General features: G+C 36.0%; 1 protein-coding gene across 2 annotated transcripts in view; it reads right to left on the bottom strand.

Annotated features, from left to right (window-relative positions):
• Positions 1-6,012: 6,012 nt before the first annotated feature.
• ACTR3_2 (Actin- protein 3) overlaps positions 6,013-15,862 on the bottom strand; it is a gene marked incomplete at its 5' end in the record, with an annotated part of 59,339 nt that continues 49,489 nt past the window's right edge. For both annotated transcript variants that reach the window (XM_012940912.3, XM_051217776.1), the window contains 5 exons: positions 6,013-7,662; positions 9,649-9,834; positions 11,875-12,350; positions 13,987-14,196; positions 15,121-15,829. In XM_012940912.3, the coding sequence (XP_012796366.1) occupies positions 7,111-7,662; positions 9,649-9,834; positions 11,875-12,350; positions 13,987-14,196; positions 15,121-15,829 (2,133 nt within the window). In that variant the 3' untranslated portion in view covers positions 6,013-7,110. The remainder of the gene's footprint in view (positions 7,663-9,648; positions 9,835-11,874; positions 12,351-13,986; positions 14,197-15,120; positions 15,830-15,862) is intronic.

Genomic DNA, 15,862 nt, shown 5'->3' with positions numbered 1-15,862 from the left:
TAAAGTCATGAAATGAACCATGCGATGTATATAGTCACTTTTGAATATGAGCATTACCTTTCGAAATGGTAGACAAAGATAAATGATCATTGAGGACAGCCAAATTATTGGGACCTAAATTACAAGATCTAGTGCTACTTGAAGCAAAATGAACAGTAGCTTTGCATACTGACTGTATGTGTCCTACCTTACCACATTTAAAACATTTAGCGTTACGAAATGCACATGAATTACGAGGATGAAATTTGCCACAGGATAAAAACGTACCAAACTTGATCTCACTGAAGATGGCACACGTATTCAGTGTTTGACAACGCCTTTACCAGTAACACCTTCTAATATAACTCGTACCCATCAAGAGAAATCAAAAGACAGAATCGAGGAGATTGGAAGTTTTATTTGACGATTGCCAATATATCGGAATTGTCTGATCTAGTCTGGCTAGCGATTGCAGTAGATTTTGAGCACGGCGTTCCCACACGTGATTTGGTGTGGATACATGACCGAGCGCCTTCAGCTAGGTGAGTCCACTAAAATTAATGTGGTCAGCATCCAATATTGAAAACTTACAAAGATATTTATTTGGGGATTTATTTACTGCTACATCACCTTTGTGATTTGCTTTGCAATTCCTTGTTGAAACACCCTTCATATTTACACGAGAATAGGGGTCACTATTAAACGAACGCAAGCTTGATTGACCCTGAGATTGTATTTCATTATGACGACTAAGCAAAGTACTAGAAAATTTCATCGACTGGATATCAAGTTCATTCACTGCCTCGTAGTTAATACATGCAGTTCTAGCATCTTGAAAAGAACAGTTCGTTATTCTTAACAGTTCTCTTTCCAGATCCGGTATGTTCATTCCTTCATGTATTCGATCTCTCAGCTGAACATGAAGTTAATCACCGAAATTACATTTGGCAGATTGTTTCTGCAACTCAAGGATGAATTACCTGACCTTTAAGTCACTTTGACGAATCATCTTATGAGATTTCGCCCTTTCATTGCATTCAAAACTAGTGCACTTTACATGGTTTAATAATAGCTCCTTAAGAATTGCATAAGGAAGTGAGATAAGTGTTCCTGGATATGCCAAAGTTTTAATAAGCTGTATGCTTTTTTCCGATGAATGTCAAGAAATGTGCCACAATTTAGTCACCCTTAACATCTTTCTTGGTCATGCCTCAGTCAGTCAGTAACAACGCAGAACTTCGTACGTACATCAGTTTGAGTTGCCATACCACATTGGCACAGAGATTCAGTGGTCGATTCAAATCCCGTAGTGGTAGAGCTAGTAAATGTATAAGCAGTAATCGGAAACATTAGGGTTTGAAGATGTTATTTAAAGAGTATAATCCAGTGAAATAAATTTGAAAACAGAAAAAAAGAGACAAGGAGGATTCAGATTAGAATTTGAGAGAACACAAGGAGTGTATGCACCTGTGCCATTGCAAACGATTTTGAGCCATGTCATTCAGGGTCTCTTACCTTCAGTTGCTATCATCTCACGGATCCCAACCAGGTAGTCTACATCTACCAACATGGCTGAGTCCACTTGCCAGTGACTTCATGGATTTGTGCCATGTTTTGGTCTGGCCGCCCCTAGCATTCTTCCAACCTACTCCTATACCACTGGGCATTGCACGTCAAGGCAGTCGGTCGCTGGGCATACGTAACACGTGTCCCAGCCATCTCAAATGATGTAGTTTCACTACTTCATCAGTTGATTTGCCATCCTTACCTAGTACCTGTTTCCTAACAACTGCATTACTTACTCGATGGTCCCAGGATATGTTTCGAAAACACCTATGATGAAATACTAGTAACCTACGAATATCCTCTACTCTTACCGGTCATGTTTTACTGCCATGAAGTGGGACGGAACAAACTGCTGCGCAGTTGAATGAATATCTAAATGTTCCATCACAGGCTCTATCGCGACGCCAATATGATAATTAGAAGTACTTGAATTATAGTACGAAATAAGGGTCCCAGAAATAACGAAATTGGATCAAGAAGTACTAAATAAGCACTAATGAATGTATTATATTTGGAATTGGAAATCAAGCATTCAACAAGTACAAAAGAATAATCAGTTCATTTAAACACCACAGTTTGATGAATGTTTATCCTGTGGTAAATTTCACCTACGTAATTCATGTGCCTTTCGTCATATCAAATGCTTTAAGTGTGGTAAAATTAGATACATAAAGTCGGTTTGTCAAACTACTGTTCATTTCGCTGCAAGTGATACCAAATTTTTGTTATTCAGATCCTAATTATCTAGTTGATTCTAATAATATATTATTCTTACTTACAACTCCCAGCAATTCACTTCATATTCTAAAACGATTATATTAGTGCAGTACTGCTTATCACGATTTTTATTGCCGACACAGTATCAAGTTCATAACTGCGAGTGGAAAGTTGTAGTTGTGAAATCCTGATGCTATAATTAAGCCTGTCAAAGTTTCTATTCCGAGTAATATTGGCTATAAACTTTAAATTCTCTGGTGTAGCAACTTGTTAATTAGAGATGATAAATATTCAATCCTTGATTGTGAATTTATCATCACCGATTTTAGACCGTTTATCCTGGTTCTAGAAAACTTAATAATGCTCTATGGACTGTTTTTTTCACTGACCACTGAAGATGGTTCAAAAAAAGTACTTGACAACTTTCTCACTACGGAATCGAAGCGATAAAAATTACACACGACTCCCCTTATTTTCATTTCGGAGCAATAAATTTCAATACCTTGAAAACAAACGTCAATTTTACCACTACTGTAGTTAAGAGACCCCGAGAGGAGAGCAGATAAAGTCCTTCAGTGCAATATTATCAGTAGTATGCAAAAGAAGCTGATGACTTTGCTTAAACAAAAATCTTTGTACAAGAACTCCTTTTACAAAATATACGAAAAGTTTGCTATAATTGATGAATAAATCCATGGTTCACATACCTGCCAGTCACAACAAGAAAATACGATACAAGGACACAGGTGAGTTTGTTCTGATTTCTGTTATTAACTTTACAACTAATGAGTATATACTAGACCATACAGAGTCTACATCAAATACACAGTCGGAAAAACACACGATGAATCTTAAGTGTTAGGTCAGTCGCAAGAATTGTAAGATTTTATCAGAAGAGCTACAATCTCTTCTGAAACGATAGCCGCATCACATACTTTTTCCCAATTAGATTTCCCTGACGAACTTTGCCCCGTGATTGACTGTCATATTTTTTTATAGTTCGCTAAATTGCTACATGCTCGAAGGTCATATTCTGATACTATAATAACAACTTTTGTACCAATTTCGTTTGAGTTGCTTGTTCTACCAATAAATATCAAGTTACCTGCAATTCCATATTCCTGTCCTTGCCATCGAGGATTGGTATGTTGAGCATAATCGACTGTTGTCAATTCCGAAGAGCACCAATTGTATTAGAGATGCTCAATCATTTTTGTTCCTAAATCTGTATTATCTTAATCTTCCTATCTTGGGTAAGCGGCTTTTGCAAAACAGATACAATTTTCTCCGAAATAGGGAAACTACGATCGTAGGCCGTACTAAACACAAGACACAACATAAGGAGAAGTATAATCTTTTAAAGTGTTTGGATTTTCATTTAAGCTGTGGAGGATGTGGTATTTGTACAGACTAATAAGTCCTTTGTATTTGATTCCCCATCTTGTTACGAATTCCAAATACAGTACGTTCATTTGTGTTCATCTACTTCCATGTTGTTTTAAATCGACCATAATAATACGAAATGATTTCATAATGCGTACTTTGAATTCTCGATTGTATCTTATCAACGTTTTAGATGTATTGCAATTGGTACTATTTCGCTATATTATTTCAAACTCAGAATTTCTAACGTTTAAAGAGCCACCCATAGATTTTATGAAGTGCAGCTTTATGATAATTAGATGTATTCAAATTATTGTGCTAACTAAGAATTCCAGGAATAGTGCCATTCAAGGCAGGTGAAACTAGATGAACACAACTGGACGTATCATATTAGCATTTCGTAATAAGAACGCAATCAAGCATAAAGGAATCATCAGTTAGGACGAATATCACAATTCTACCAAAATACGATGAGAATTTCCAGGTTGATAAGTGAATATTCTAACAGATCAACCCACAGGACGTGAGGCAAAGAAAAGATTAACTTTAAAAACTTGTTTATTACAAAACCAAATGAGCAATCAGAAGTTTTCTATGAACAGTTATTAATGCTACCAAAGAAATTCTGAAGGCATGAAGTTGGGTGCAGCCCTTATGGCAAAAAAACTCACATTCGGACGTCTGCATGTACATGTCCGAAATACTCACAGTAGTTAATAACTAACTGTATATTTGTTTAGGTATCTCCTACGCGGTTAGCTAATTAGCTAATCAGTCCTTTTTAAACATATAGCCTAAACTTGGCTCCAAACTGACATACAACCCTCCACTTAATTTCGCACACAATAATTCGGCAAACCCCATTGTGCAGCGACGGTATGAAAATCCAAAAACGAATCACACTGAAAAAGCATGTGTGAAGAGCATGAAATTGCATGGAACTGACAGACGCAGATCGGAAGGTTATTGAACTGACAAACAATCTAACCAAGTGTGATTCACATTATACTTGGAAAATGGATGGTCAATAAAACATGCAGACGTATTCTAATGTTCATAGGAAACGTATAATGTAACTTAATAAAGTCAGAATGATGCATGAAAATACTCTTGGATAGGCCATAAAACACTTGGATTAGAACGGCACGTTCAATAGTTAGTGCTGCATCATCACATAGAATAACTTACTTATGACCCATGTGTCGGATGGTTTGTCTGACTTTTTACAGTATTTTAATGAGGAATTTATATGGGGTTTGCAAAACTTTACTACAAACACATTCTCCGAGCTTAGCTCAAATCGGTCTTTAGGTCGCAGATTTTTGGTTGAAATAAAGCGTAGATGATCAGCGGAGCGTGACTGAAGTTCAGGTACTCACTACAGAAAGACCTGTTAGAAAGCCGGCGAAACAAAGGGGAAATCTATATACAAACACCCATTTGGTAGCACATCAGGTACGAACGTAAGAGTTCATTTGTCGCGGGAAATCTGTTTACTGCTTAGTATAATCGTCTAATAAGCAACAGTAGAGCACATAAACTGTTTAGCAGGTTTCAAGCATTAAAGGTAGACTGGTACCAGTACGAGACTGAAACGGGTTAAACTACATGCTTCTAGTTTTGAACCCAAGAGTGTTTTAATCCAAAGTTAGTGTTATTGATCAGTTATCTATCGCTTTACGTAGTAAATCCAAATGCATTGCACTCACTCGCTCATCGACTCACCTTTGTTCTTTATTTTTCTAGCTCTCCTCACTCACGCTATTCTGCATGCTCCTCTAGTATACAAAGTAACTTCAGGCTAGATGCGAACCTCCACACAGACTATGCTGAATGTTCAATTTCATCAATAGAAGTTTATTTTGTCGTGAAGCCTCGAGTCAGCAAACCAAAACCGATATTTCCCATTTGTAAGATATTAATAGCCAGACCACATTTTTGAAAAACGAATCGAAACTCCTAAGCAATCACTTATTGCAAACGTCCGAGTCTTTACCCACGAACTAAACCAACAACAGCATGAATAAGAATCTACATAATTAACTCAAGTACTGGACTGGTTTACCGTTAACAACAAAACGCTTAATACTTTGAGGTTAGCAGGATTCCTGCAGAATGAACATCAACTCTGAGATGCAGGTACACCCAGCTGACGAGTCCCGAACAGGACGAAACGCGCGTCCTGGATTCCACTGCTAGCCACTATCCATCTTTGCTTAAATCCCTTGAATAATTCTAACGATCCGAGGTCAAGCATTAGGGAACTAACGTGTACATAATGTTGGTATTTCATTTACATTATTATTATTATTATTATTATTATTATTATTATTATTATTATTATTATTATTATTATTATTATTATTACTCATTAATCACCGTTTATATCAATTGAGCTGACATACACACACACACAGTTCTCACTAGCAACAATAACACTTGACAATAAAAATTCAAAAAAAAAAAAGAAATTTGATCTCTAAATTGTTGAAAGGTATCATAAAAATGAGAACTAAACAAGGAACAAAAAAGAGAAGAGAACAACAAAAGAGCTGAAAACAAAGTGATAAAACACTAACAAGGCAAATGATCATCAACAGATACACAAACAAACACGCACACACACATACAACCACACAAAATAAAGTCAAAATATTCAAATGAAATACTAAACACAAGTAAATAAGCATTACAAAAAGAAATACATTGGATTTAGCAAGAAAAACAAACGAGCATAGAAATGTAAATTGGTACCATACCCATTATACAAACAGTTGAATAGATATAGATATATGTATCATGATAGAGTGAAATAACAGTTAATCAAATACTTACTCTATCATTATTTACCTTTCATGAAAGAATATAGGTCACCCATCAGATATGACAACTTGGACCGATGCATATATATATGTGCTTGGTCCTATGTTGTATCTGACTAACCAACTGATTGATTGATTGATTGATCAGCATTCACTATTCATCTCTGCCATTATTGGTAATCCTTTCCAATTGTCTCAATACACATTGAAGTGAAGTGCAATTAATTATTATTTTTTGTTGTTGTTGTTGTCGAGAAAACACGAAAATGTTTGTTTTTTTTTTAGAAAAAAAAAGTTTCATATGATCACAGACAAGCATTTCCCCCCTTCCGCCTCCCCTTCACACAAAAATACCCATATAGATTTGATAATAGTAATAATTATTATTGTTAAATAACCTAGTATTATTATTATTTAGATCAGTTGTTAAGATATTCTGTAAAAACAAAGTCATTAAAATAAATTTTCCATGAATAAATGCAATGCTGAGAAAAATCTAGAAGAACCGAAAGAGAGATAGGGGGGGAAGGGAAGGGAGGGAGGGAGGAAGGTGAAAGGAGAAAACTGAAGTGAGTACGAATAATTGGTGATGATTAAGGAAGTGAGGTGAAAAAAACAAACAAACAATGTAAGATATTAATCATTATAATTGTTTCATTGATACATAAGAGATTAAATGCTCTGGTAAAGGTAAACGATTTGCTTTAATTCTTAATGAATCAGCATAACCAAGTGCACGTTGTATAACTACACGACAAATATGTTTTAATGAATGTACATTACATTCTTCCCAACGTAACCATTGAGCTAATTCATCATCACCATGAATACATTCTTCAGGAATTATTCCATGTACTAATAACCAACGTGTAAAACTTGCTAAATTTACTGGATCACATCCATAATTTAATAATAGTTTTACCATAGGTATATCTAATTTAGGAAATTTAACTGCCATATGTAAAGGACCAAGACCTTCACGATCTACACGATTAACTGATGCACCAGCGTCTAATAATTTACGTGCTAATGCTAAATGTCCATGTAATACAGCAACATATAGTGGAGTTTTACCATTTTTATCAGCTGCATTAACATTAGCACCGGCTGTTAGTAGAAGATCGACAATTTCTGATCGTCCATGATAAGTAGCTACATAGAGTGGAGTTTTTCGATGTGAATCCATTTGATCAACCTTTAAAGATAAATATGAGAAAATAAGAATTTTTTTCCCACGTAATAAACAAATGGGATTATAAGTATTCTATTAGACTAAAACTATAAATTGTATAAGCGTATTGTTATGTTGTGTGATGTCTGAGTCTAATATTGGTACACAAGCTTCATATACGCAAACTCAATCAGTTACTTAAGTGGGAATTAAGCTTTATTGATTAAGACTCCATCAAGAGTAAATCTAAACTCTTTCATACATACATATGTATCTTTTTCCCTTAGCCACACTTTCAAACAATGTCATATGTCTTGCCCTTAACAAAAAGAAGTCATATCTTAACCAATAACACGCGCTTATCATCTGATATGTAACTAACTGGTAAAGAGTATCTTTTACACATACTAAAACGATATCATCTCAAAACAAAATAAGAAACTAGGTGCTAATCATGAAAGGAGAATATTTTGAGTTCGGTTCTTAGTGGAGTCCTGAATCTGTAATGCTGAACATTCCCATACTAAGATGAAACAGCTGTCCAGTAATCCCTAGTTTCTAACAGATTGTATAAGGCGAGAAAAGAACAAAATAACTCATTTAGAAAGTACGAAATTATTTACTTCGCTATAAGCTACACTTCGTGTGTAAGGCCACATAGAAGTAGGTCCAATAAGACTCGAACTTGAGTCATATTCATTGAAATGTGGACGTCTTAACCACTACTAAGCCACTACCACTCTACGAGGAAAACCGAAACAATTAAGGAGGAAGAGTATAGTATGCGGAATTTGTTAACTTTTATCTTAAACACTGTTTATTGGAACTAAATACAGATGTACAGTGAAACCTTCTGTATTCAAAGATAATTATGCTCAATTAAAATGTGTTAGCATTTCATGAAGTCACTGATAATGAACCGAAACTCTACGTTGATAGGTGCAAACTACCTTATTAATGTGAGATAACTGTGATCAACTAATTGAAGACACCAAGTGTTATGACTTAAAATTCACAGATTTATTCTTTAGCTTCACTTATCCCTAAGACATGGCTCAAAATCGTTTGCAATGGCGCAAGTGCATCCACTCTTTGTGCTTTCCCAAATTATAATCTTCTGAATTCTTCATGTCACTTATTTTCTTTTCAAATTTATTTCACTGTATTATACTCCTTGAATAACATCTTCAAACCCTAATCTTTCCGATTACTGCTTATACTCTTACTATCTCTACCACTACGGAAATTGAGTCGACAACTGCATCTCTGTGCTAATGTGGTATGGCAACTCGAACCGATGTACGTACGCAGTTCTACGTTCTTACTGACTGACTGATCCCTAAGATCTCAAAAGTTGTAATATTTATTTCTACCTTTTTGTCACACAAATTCCTTCCTTCCTTTCGAACTAAATTTTCCATGTTTAGTACTTTTAAACTACCGTTGAAACCATTAAAATTTCGACTTCTTTTACATTATATTTTGTTGATTTCATCTTCTTGTGTCCATCTACAGTTGCATCAATCACAACGTTGATTACAGCTAACTGATTATGAAATGGTGGAGATTTGTAGCTCAGGTGGATGATTTGGATGGAGTTTTGCTCTCTGACCAAACCATCCAACTCAGAGAACAAAACTTCATCAAAAGCTAACTGGTTAATAGTAAACCTTGACGTTTAGTCATAAAGAGGCCTGCACAATAAAAACAAAACAACCTTAAGAAGATTTATGATACAAAAAAAAGACCAAACACTAGTTTTAACCAACCTCTTCAAAAAGTCCTACAATCGAAAATTCATTCACAAAATTGTAATTCAGAAAAACAAAACCCATAACTCTGCCTAGAGCCCCTCTGGGGCTACTGCCGGTCCCAAGCCCGGATATAGGAGTAGGGTTGGGCATGGGGTTAGCAACCCCATCCCGTAGAAAAGTAGCTCGCTAAAAAAACGCTAACCATAAATATACCCACAAAAAACGAACAAAAGAAGCAACTAAGAAAGTGAGTTACCTGTGCACCATGACGTAATAAGGCATTGGTAATTTCCAAATAACCAAAATAAGCACTAATATATAAAGGGGATTTATTTTCTTTATTAGTAATATGTATATCAGCTGAATGACATAATAAATAATTGACAACTTCACTATGTCCACGACATGCAGCGAGATAAATTAAAGTTCGACCATATTTATCCTGAAAGTAAAAACAGAATGGAAAAATCAATGAACAATGGGTTGGATCAATATTTTTTGAGATGGTTGGAAAAGCTTGTAACTTATGAAGATGATTTGAATAGATTTGTGTTCATTGAACTAGGTGATTCAATCAAGAAGTATTGATTCATTAACCTTTTAAGAATCATTATACATATAAATGACTAACAGTTTGCACTGTTGATATGGAATCTTGCCACCGTCTATGTCACAATTGATTGATCACTGGGTGATGATCAATGTCATGTGCTTCAAGTCCTTATTTAGCGCAGATCGAATGCTATCGATAATGTTGCAATGTGGTCACCAGCCTACGTGCCTCGACATTGCGGGCACTATATATTGAGATTAGATGGTGGTTGGAGGTAGTCAACAGGAAACCCTGGACCCGGGTTTCGTGCTACTTAGCACTCGTCAGCAAGGTGTACCTGTGATCCTGAGGAAACTGGTGCTCCCTGGCGGATTCGATCTCGTTTCACCCAGCTCCACAGTCAGAGACGTTACCACTGAGCTATCCGGGCCGCGACTGACCTCCTGTAGGACTGAGATGTAATCACAATTGATCGAATCCGCCAGGGAGCACCAGTTCCCTCAGGATTTTTTCAATACAAGATTTTCATGGTTTTCCAGTTGAAAATGTGCCTACAACTGTGTGGATGAATTGATATAAGCAGAAATACATCGCGAGATTTGACAACCAACTAGTTTTTTTTTAAAGACAAAAAGAAACAGATCAGCCGTTTTGTTCGATTTTATGTTCCACACGGTTGGAGTAGTTTATCTTGCAGATGGTCTATTTTTAATTTTTATGTCATTACATCTTTCAATTTGTAAAAATTAATTGAAGTGATTTTGCTGATGTGTGAACAACGCTTATTGCTAATAGTTGGAATAAACTGGTTGGTAATTTCTGTTATGTCATTCAAGAATCAGATCAAGAGAGGGAAAACAATCAAAATAAATACAAAAATAATGACAGAAATCCTGAACTGATAACGTTGTCTAGAAGGGCGATGAAAGTTACATGGTTAAACCACTTATTTATTTATTTAAACAAACTTTGGTACAAAGAGGCACCAAATACATATACACCACACTCTATCATTTGATTTGTGTAAGGGCTGGTATACTGCCCAGACGCCCAAAACGAAGTACGTGATTTTCTTAGAAAGTTACTTTCCGAGCCTTAGATCCAGAAGTCTAATTCATAAGACAGTAGAGAAACGTTAGAAGATGCGGTCTCATGATAACTTGTAACCAACAATAGATTCGTGTGCCATTTGTTCCTTCAGGATTCTGGAGCCCATATGTACCATGAGTTTGGACTCAGGGCTTTCCAACTCCTCTAGGCGGATCTTTCATATCCACCAACCCGGTTAAACCACCGGGTGTTCGCTTTTCGTCCTCTCAGTTTCGTAAACAACACCTCCTTCGTGAGAAGGCAGTGATTAGGAATTCCCTGGCAGTGGCTGTATACGCATGGCCATTTGAGAGCATTTTGAGAGAGAGATCGGATTGTCCCCACCATCGACCGTACCAAGGCATTTAGAGGTGAGTAAGGGACTTATTTGTTCGGCGTTTCATACAAATTTTTCCATTTATAAACGTGAATAAAGAAAGAACAAATATCGTATCAGAAGGAACACTGTTCGAAAAACTTTATTCTTGCAACTTCTCTGGGTAATCTGCAACCAATTGCCTCTCAACAGTTCGACAGAGATAAGTCAAAGAGGTTACGAGAATAAAATGGTTCGATCAATACTTAACTTCCTCCTGCTACGATATTTGTTTTTTGATTATTTTTTCTTTGATCCATAGTTTTCCAACTAACCATAAAAACATGAAAAGTCATAAACTTCAACCGAAATTACAGCTCAGTTAGTCGGAACGACGTCAAAATGACAAACACGGTTATTTTTCGTTCTGATAAGTTTCCAAACCTTTGGTGGATGTATTTAATTTTAAGCTTTAAATAACGCTAACACACGTACACACTCATACATTCTTACACACAACGTACTTGAGTATTTATTAATTCAGGATTTGAAAGACGACTTGTAGTTAGTGGTGCAGATCCTACCATCGGCGACTGGACATTTATGTTATTATTACTATTGTTAGTAGGACATATTGATCCCGGCGCATTTAATGGTGATATAATTGATGTAGAAAGAAGACATGACAAACGAGCATTGGAACCATTCAATAGATTGTTAGTTTTTGAAATTGATGCAGACGTAATGGCCGTCGTCGTCGCTGTAGTAGTACAAATAGTTGTTGTGGTTGTCGTCGTCACATTATTACAAGATATTATTGGATGAACACGTTCCATAAGATAACGTACCATATTTAATGAGCCAACATAGCATGCATGATGTAAAGCGGTCATACCGACTTTATCAGTGAGCGAAAGATTTGAACCAGCATTTACTAAAGCTATCGCCATATTCAAACCACTTGAACCAGCTTCTGCTGCAATCATTAAAGGTGTCATACCTAAAATTAGGATTATTTAATGAAGAAAAACATCAAAAGTTCCTGTTTAAATGTAATGCATTTTCTTTTGTGTGTGCGGAGGTAGAAACAACTACAAGGCAACAATAAAGACCTTGTTGCGAATATACGTCATATGCCATTCAAAAGACAAATTGTAGTCGATCCTGCACAGCTTAACTCTAACTGGAGCCCACTGAAAACTATTTCTAATCCCAAGCTCGGATAAGGAACGAAGGTTGTTGAGTGTAGGATTGGCAACCTAATCGCGTAAAAAGAACACCGTTACAGAATAATCGTCAACCAAAGAAAATGAATTAAACTCTGTTCCGAGAAAAGGATCATCTACGTAGCTTAACAGTTTTTTATTATTCTGTCTGCCGATTCGGTTAACTTGTAATTAAATCGACTATATAGGGAAGAGATTTCGTTTGTGAAGGAAAACCATTGTTGTTTTTCCCCAGCTGGCCTTGTGTTCATTCTATAGGGTATGAAAAGCCTACAACACAGAGGGTTAAATTTATACAAAAGAATTCCCCTTTGCTACGTTTAGATTAACTAAGTTGACAGAATGGGGAAGGTCCAATCTAAGGAGACTCCCATGAACATATGCTTAAGGAAATCCGATCCAAATTTTCCAAGTTAAAAATCTGAATAATTCGAGGATAACAATCTTAGCAAAATAATATGAATTCTTACAGATAACTGTTATCATACAGGTAGTATTCAGCTACAGTTTACTCCTTATCAGTACAGAGATTTATACCGATTGTTTATAATTATTGTATGACTTATTTTGAGAGGAAGTTTCCAAGGTTTTAGTAAAAGGTCGAGACCAACGGACTCCAAACGTGTACAGTGTGATGACAGTGGTTAGGTAACATCGCGAATTGATAATATAAACCATTGGTTTCTGGATCAGTAGTTTAGAGATAAGACTCTCGCCACGAGATTTTAGTGGCCCTGATTTCGATCTCCAGTGACGTCGTGGATGTGTACTACGGAAGAACCCCATAGCAGGGCGGAACACCAATTTGGTGTCTCTTAGTTTTTATTGGTTGTCTTCATTATGATAATCCTTAATTTTATATTCTGAACAAAATCTACATGTCCGGTTAAACAGTTCTAATCAAAGCCCATTCTGCAGCTTATTGGACAGAAGCTATCGAAGTTCCAGTATATAACCCACACTATGCGTCGTTTCAAAATAAATCAACCCACATAATTCCGCTACACTCATTATTCTCTTTTAGTAAAGCATCTCAATGGACTTGATTATGAATAACTCTCGACTAATTAGGATTACCCCTCAGATAAACATACAACAGTCGTGATAGGGGTTATCTAGTAGTTCATACTGTAACACTTTCATTAGGAACATGGTCAACTGTTCTATATTTTTTTCGGAGGACAGGAGTTAACAATGATTTCTTGGTTTTAATCTAGACTAATAATGTTGAATATATGCTTCTTCTAAGATAACAATCTCACCTATTCAATGATAGACACTTCTCAATAAGACCACAAAACAGAATTTATAAACGGTTAGGATTAATACTTATTGATAGGGTCATTAGAAAAACAACACACAACGGCAAACGAAAAGAGAGATGTACAATCACAAAACATAGTTATTTACCAATTTTATCTGGTCGATCTATATCTAAACGTGGTCGTATTGTACCAGTATTCGACTGCTGACCATTTTTAAGATTGAGTGGGAGTTGTGTTGTTTGCGATGTTGGATTATTAACATTATTACTATTATTATTATTACTAGTATTGATGAGTGTAGTTTTACAAAGTATACGTTGAACTCGATCACAACTTTGCCACCAACGAGCCACATCTACAAATACAGTAGTGTAGAGAAAAAATAAACAAAACTTACCAGTAAGAATTAAAATTACCTTTAAAGAAAAAAAACGATCAGTATCAACACTATTTGACGATTGATCGCGTGGATTCCAAATAAATTGTCTGCGCATACCGAGATGGCTTAGTCCAACAATCGGTGACTTCGGGGGCTAATGTCATGTCTTGGTTTATCCATCCCTAGTTTTTTTTCCGACCTACTACTACACCAGCTAACATCGTTCATCGAGGAAGACAATGGTTGGGCATACGTATTACACATCACAAATGCCTGAGACCCCAGATGTCTTGGTATGGTCGAGGGTGAGGAGATTCCACCTCTCCTTTCCAAATGCTCTCACGTGACCACCCATATATAACCACTGTCAAGGAAGTCCTACTCACTGCTTTGTCGCAGAAGAGATGTCACTTATGTCATCGAGAGGATAAAAAGACAATGTTCGGTGCTTAAACCAAGTTGGTGTATACGGAAGATCAACCTAGGGAAGTCGGAAAACCTTAGTTTCAAACCAATGGTGCATATGGGCTCCAGGTTCCCGTGGAAACAAATGACACATGAACTTACTGTTGGTAACTAGTTATCATGAGGTCTCATCTCCCAGCGTTGCTTGATTGTCCTGTAGACTAAAACTCTAGGTCGAACGCTCGGGGGAGTAGCGCCATAAGAAAACCAATTGCTTCGGTTTGGGTGTCCTGGAAGTATCCCAATCCTCATACAAATTTTTCGTAGTATATACATATTTTGGTGAACCTTTGAACTAATTTTTATGTATTTCAATAAATAAATAAGTCTATATGCTAGATCCTACTATCCATATGATCAATTAACTTTCATAGTGAATCAATTCATCAAACAAAGAAAACTACAATATGATCATTCGAAAAACAATCATCTTACCACTTGGATTGCCTACACTATGACATCGTTGACAATTTTCTGGTTTACGTACAATAGTATGTGTTAAATTAGAACTACCACTATAAGTTGATTTAACAATACATTGTGAATCACCGCCATCTGTAAAACCATTTGATTCAGAATTTAAATAGATGTGATTTTTTCCACTTAATCTTGGAATACATGAACGTATATTTATTCGATTTGTATCACATTCTAATTCCGTATCATGATCATCTAAAACTTTCATTGGTTTCATTCGTAATAATTGTGATGATAAAATATGACGATCTATATTCAATGGTTTTGAATGATTTGTATTCAATATTGAGTGTAGATTCACTGAAGCTGCAGATGAAGCACGTGGTGGTACAATACAATCATTTGGAATGATACCACGAAAAATTGTACTTGTCGCTGAAGCCAGTGTAAATCGAGATGATGCAGAATTTGATGATTTTGAAGATGGTGTTCGAAGAGCTGACGTTATAACACGACATTGTCCATCATTTGATTGAGTTTCTAATGTAGTTGCAGTTGTCGTTGTTGCCACTGTACTAGTAGTAGTGTTGTTTTTTCGATGTTGTTCACGAAATTGTTGATCTGCTCGTATAAGAGCAATTAAAATTAATTCTCTACGATCTTTGACGGCGGTTAATAAAGGTGTATCCAAATCACGACTACATATATTGACATCAGTTGTTTCATGCTTCCAAATCAAAAGGATATTATAAAGAAACAT

Source organism: Schistosoma haematobium, chromosome 7 (genome assembly GCF_000699445.3).
Source record: "Schistosoma haematobium chromosome 7, whole genome shotgun sequence".
Lineage (NCBI taxonomy): Eukaryota > Metazoa > Platyhelminthes > Trematoda > Strigeidida > Schistosomatidae > Schistosoma > Schistosoma haematobium.
This window is presented reverse-complemented; position numbering and strand designations above follow the sequence as displayed.